Source organism: Galeopterus variegatus, unplaced genomic scaffold (assembly GCF_000696425.1).
Source record: "Galeopterus variegatus unplaced genomic scaffold, G_variegatus-3.0.2 Scaffold2285, whole genome shotgun sequence".
NCBI lineage: Eukaryota > Metazoa > Chordata > Mammalia > Dermoptera > Cynocephalidae > Galeopterus > Galeopterus variegatus.
In genome coordinates this window covers 201,238-204,314 of record NW_007728396.1, presented here as the reverse complement: position 1 = coordinate 204,314, position 3,077 = coordinate 201,238, and the positions used below count along the sequence as shown (strand labels likewise).

Sequence of the window (3,077 nt, the reverse complement as noted above, 5' to 3'; positions counted from 1 at the left end):
TTTTTTTTTTTTTTTTTTTTTTTGTCTTTTTCCGTGTCCGGCAACGAATCGCAACCCTCAGTGTTGCCCCCGTACCGGACCGGGGACCGGCAACGGGACTGCAACCCTCGGCGTTGCTCCCGCGCCTCGCTCAGCCAGTGAGCGGGAACTGGTCTGTATGTGGGATCCGAACCCTCGGGCGGGAGCGCCGCCGCGCTTCCCAAGCGGTGCACTATCCAGTGCGCCACCGGGCCGGCCCGATGTATTGACTATTTTGAGCCAATATAGCATAATACTTAAGCATGAAGTTTCTGAAAGCAACTGGGTTCAAATTCTGACTTGATCATATCCAACCACCTAGGAGATTTTGGTCAAATTATTTGACCTCTTGGGGCCTCAGCTGACTCATCTAGAAAATGAATATGGTAATAATACTTCTTTCACAGTGAGAAGGAAATATAGTGACGCATACAAGGAGCACACAACAAGTGTTAGCAGTTGTCGAATTCCTCTTTGCAGCTGGAAGTCCCTCTCCACCCCCACCCTGTGTCCCTCCCTGCCCCACCCAGAAGCTTACCAGGCCTTGTCAAACTGGCCTCCCATGACGATGTTCTCCCTGACACTACCCCCGACGATCCAGGCCTGCTGGGGGACATAGGCCAGGCTTCCATGCACCCCCACTGAGCCCTCGAGCAAGTGCATCTGCAGAAGAATGAGTCTAGCTTCAGAAACAGGGTGGGCAGGGACAACCCACCTGGCTCAGCAGGCACAGTGCCCAGGGCCCCACTGCCCTCAGGGACCCTTGGGGCTCTCCTGTGTAAAAGGGACTTTTCATGGGGCCCTGCCAGACCCACCAGTGAGCCCGAGGGACAGCCATTAGAACATGTGAAAGCAGTTAGAGCTAAGTCAGGGCAGTTCCCACTTGGGCTGAATCCAAGGTTTGCATTGAAGACACCCCACACCCTTTTTCATCTTATTTTCCCAGCACCATGTTCCCTAGCAACCAGTGCCTCTGTGGTCTTCATGGTGCAGACTGAAAATTCCAGGCCATCTCTGACCATGCCTGCCATGCCGGGGTATTACGGGAATTATTATTGTTAGGCATGATACTGTTAGGATGGTTACATAGAAAATGTCCTTATTTGGGGACATTATAATGAAGTTATTAGTACGAAAAGTGTTATAACCTCTATAATTTAAAATAATTCTACAAAACATATATGAGAGTACTGCAAAAAGTTCGTGGAAAAATAGAATTCAAAGATAATACAAATCTTATATATATATACGCGTTGTACATATATACAACTCTTTTACATATAAGAGACACACACACACATAGATGAAGCAAATAGGCAAATGCTGTCAACTGTTGAATCTAGATGGTAGGTGTATGGGTCTTTAGTGTTCTTCCTGCTTTTCTGTATAAATTTAAAAACACACATTACAAACAGAGACTGTACCCCCATCTTCACCGCCCCACAGAGGACCTCATTATCCTTGTCCTTTTCTCTTTCTTATCCTGTGCTTTTTACTTTTGATTTGGAGCCAGTTTCATAACAAAACTTTTAAATGACATCTTACTATTTTCTTTTATTGGAAGGATAGTGGCTGGTTCATTTGCAGAAGAAACTGACAAACCACTGGCCCCGTCGGAAGGTGGCTTTGAATGGAGGCTGCTGGGCAATGCCATTGTGATGAAGGACACAGCTCCGGCCTCAGGTGCACCTGGATCTAACCCCGGCTCACCCCTTACCTGAGGCATGCCCTTGGGCAAGCCACTTCTCTGAACCTCATGTCCTCTCATCTGTAAATGGGCCACAGTGAGTGTGTCTGCCTCTTGGAGTTGTTATCAGGATTAAAGATAAAAATGGAAAGCTCTTTGCACAGGGCCTGACTTGTAAGTACTTAAACTATTTTTACTATCTTTTTAAAAATGGCGTCTTTCAGGCCGGCCCGGTGGCACAATGGAGAGTGCGCCACTTGGGGGCTCGGCGGCGCTCCCGCCGAGGGTTCGGATCCCATGTGGAGACCAGTTCCCGCTCACTGGCTGAGTGTGGTGTGGGCGCAACACCGAGGGTTGCAATCCCGTTGCCGGTCAGTAAAAAAGACAAAAAAAGGAAAAAAAAAATGGCATCTTTCTTCTCCCCATTTGCAAAGAAGCTGGGGGAGCACAGAAAAGCTGCCAGACTGTGGTGTTAAGAGAGGGTTGCTGTTGATGACATAACCACATCTCAACAAGGCGATGAGTTTGGCTATGTTCATGTGGGAGGAATAGAATAAAGGAAGCAAAACAGTTAGTTCTCCCAACAATGTGGGAAGCAGGATGATGGGCAAAGAAGTGGGGTGGGGTGGGGAGATGGGGTGGAGAGAAGTCCCAGGAGGTGGTGAGGCTGGTGAGGTGTGGGGAGGGCCTAGGACACCCCTGCAGGGAGGTGGCCACAGATGCATAACAGGTGCTGTGAACTGTGAGTGTTTTAAGTTGTTCACTATGTGTGCAAGGTGACCCCAAATGATTTGAGGGAATGGGTTTAGGTTTTTTTTAGACTGGAGAGGGGGTGTTCTGAGCCATATGTTTGCAAAAAAAACAGACCTCAAAAATACCCACTGACAACAGAATTGGGGGGTTCAGAGCTCAAGGGCAGGGGAAACCAGCAGGCATGTAGATGCCACTGGTGGGGTACGAAAGACTGTCCCATCCCCTCCAGAGGGCCTCCCCTCCTCCACCCCCTCCTTCTTTCCTTCTCCCTCTTTCTCCTTTCACATTTTGCTCCTGATGCCATCCCACTCCTCAATGGTATGAGTTTGGCTTGATGAAATGATTTTTATGATCATATTAAACTTTGAGACAGGTAAGGATGGATTTCCAGGTGATCTAAGAGGCATCAGCTAACTAGTGTTGCCCCAGGGTGGGGAGAAAGTGCCATTGAAGAGGGAGCCCCTTTGTAAATCACCTCCTCCAAGGTGCATGCACACTGCTTTCAGTTTACAAAAATCCTATCTGCCTAGACCCCTGTGAGGAAGAAAGCGGCAGTGAGGGCCGGCCCGCTGGCGCACTGGAGAGTGCACAGCCTGGGAGCGTGGCGGGGCTCCCGCTG

The 3,077-nt window shown here is 49.1% G+C and overlaps 1 protein-coding gene across 2 annotated transcripts in view; it reads right to left on the bottom strand.

Annotated features, from left to right (window-relative positions):
- Nucleotides 1-3,077, bottom strand: part of ABCC11 (ATP-binding cassette, sub-family C (CFTR/MRP), member 11) — a 70,280-nt gene that overhangs the window by 42,846 nt on the left and 24,357 nt on the right. For both annotated transcript variants that reach the window (XM_008581160.1, XM_008581162.1), the window contains exon 12: nt 557-681. In XM_008581160.1, coding sequence (XP_008579382.1) covers nt 557-681 — 125 coding nt within the window. The remainder of the gene's footprint in view (nt 1-556; nt 682-3,077) is intronic.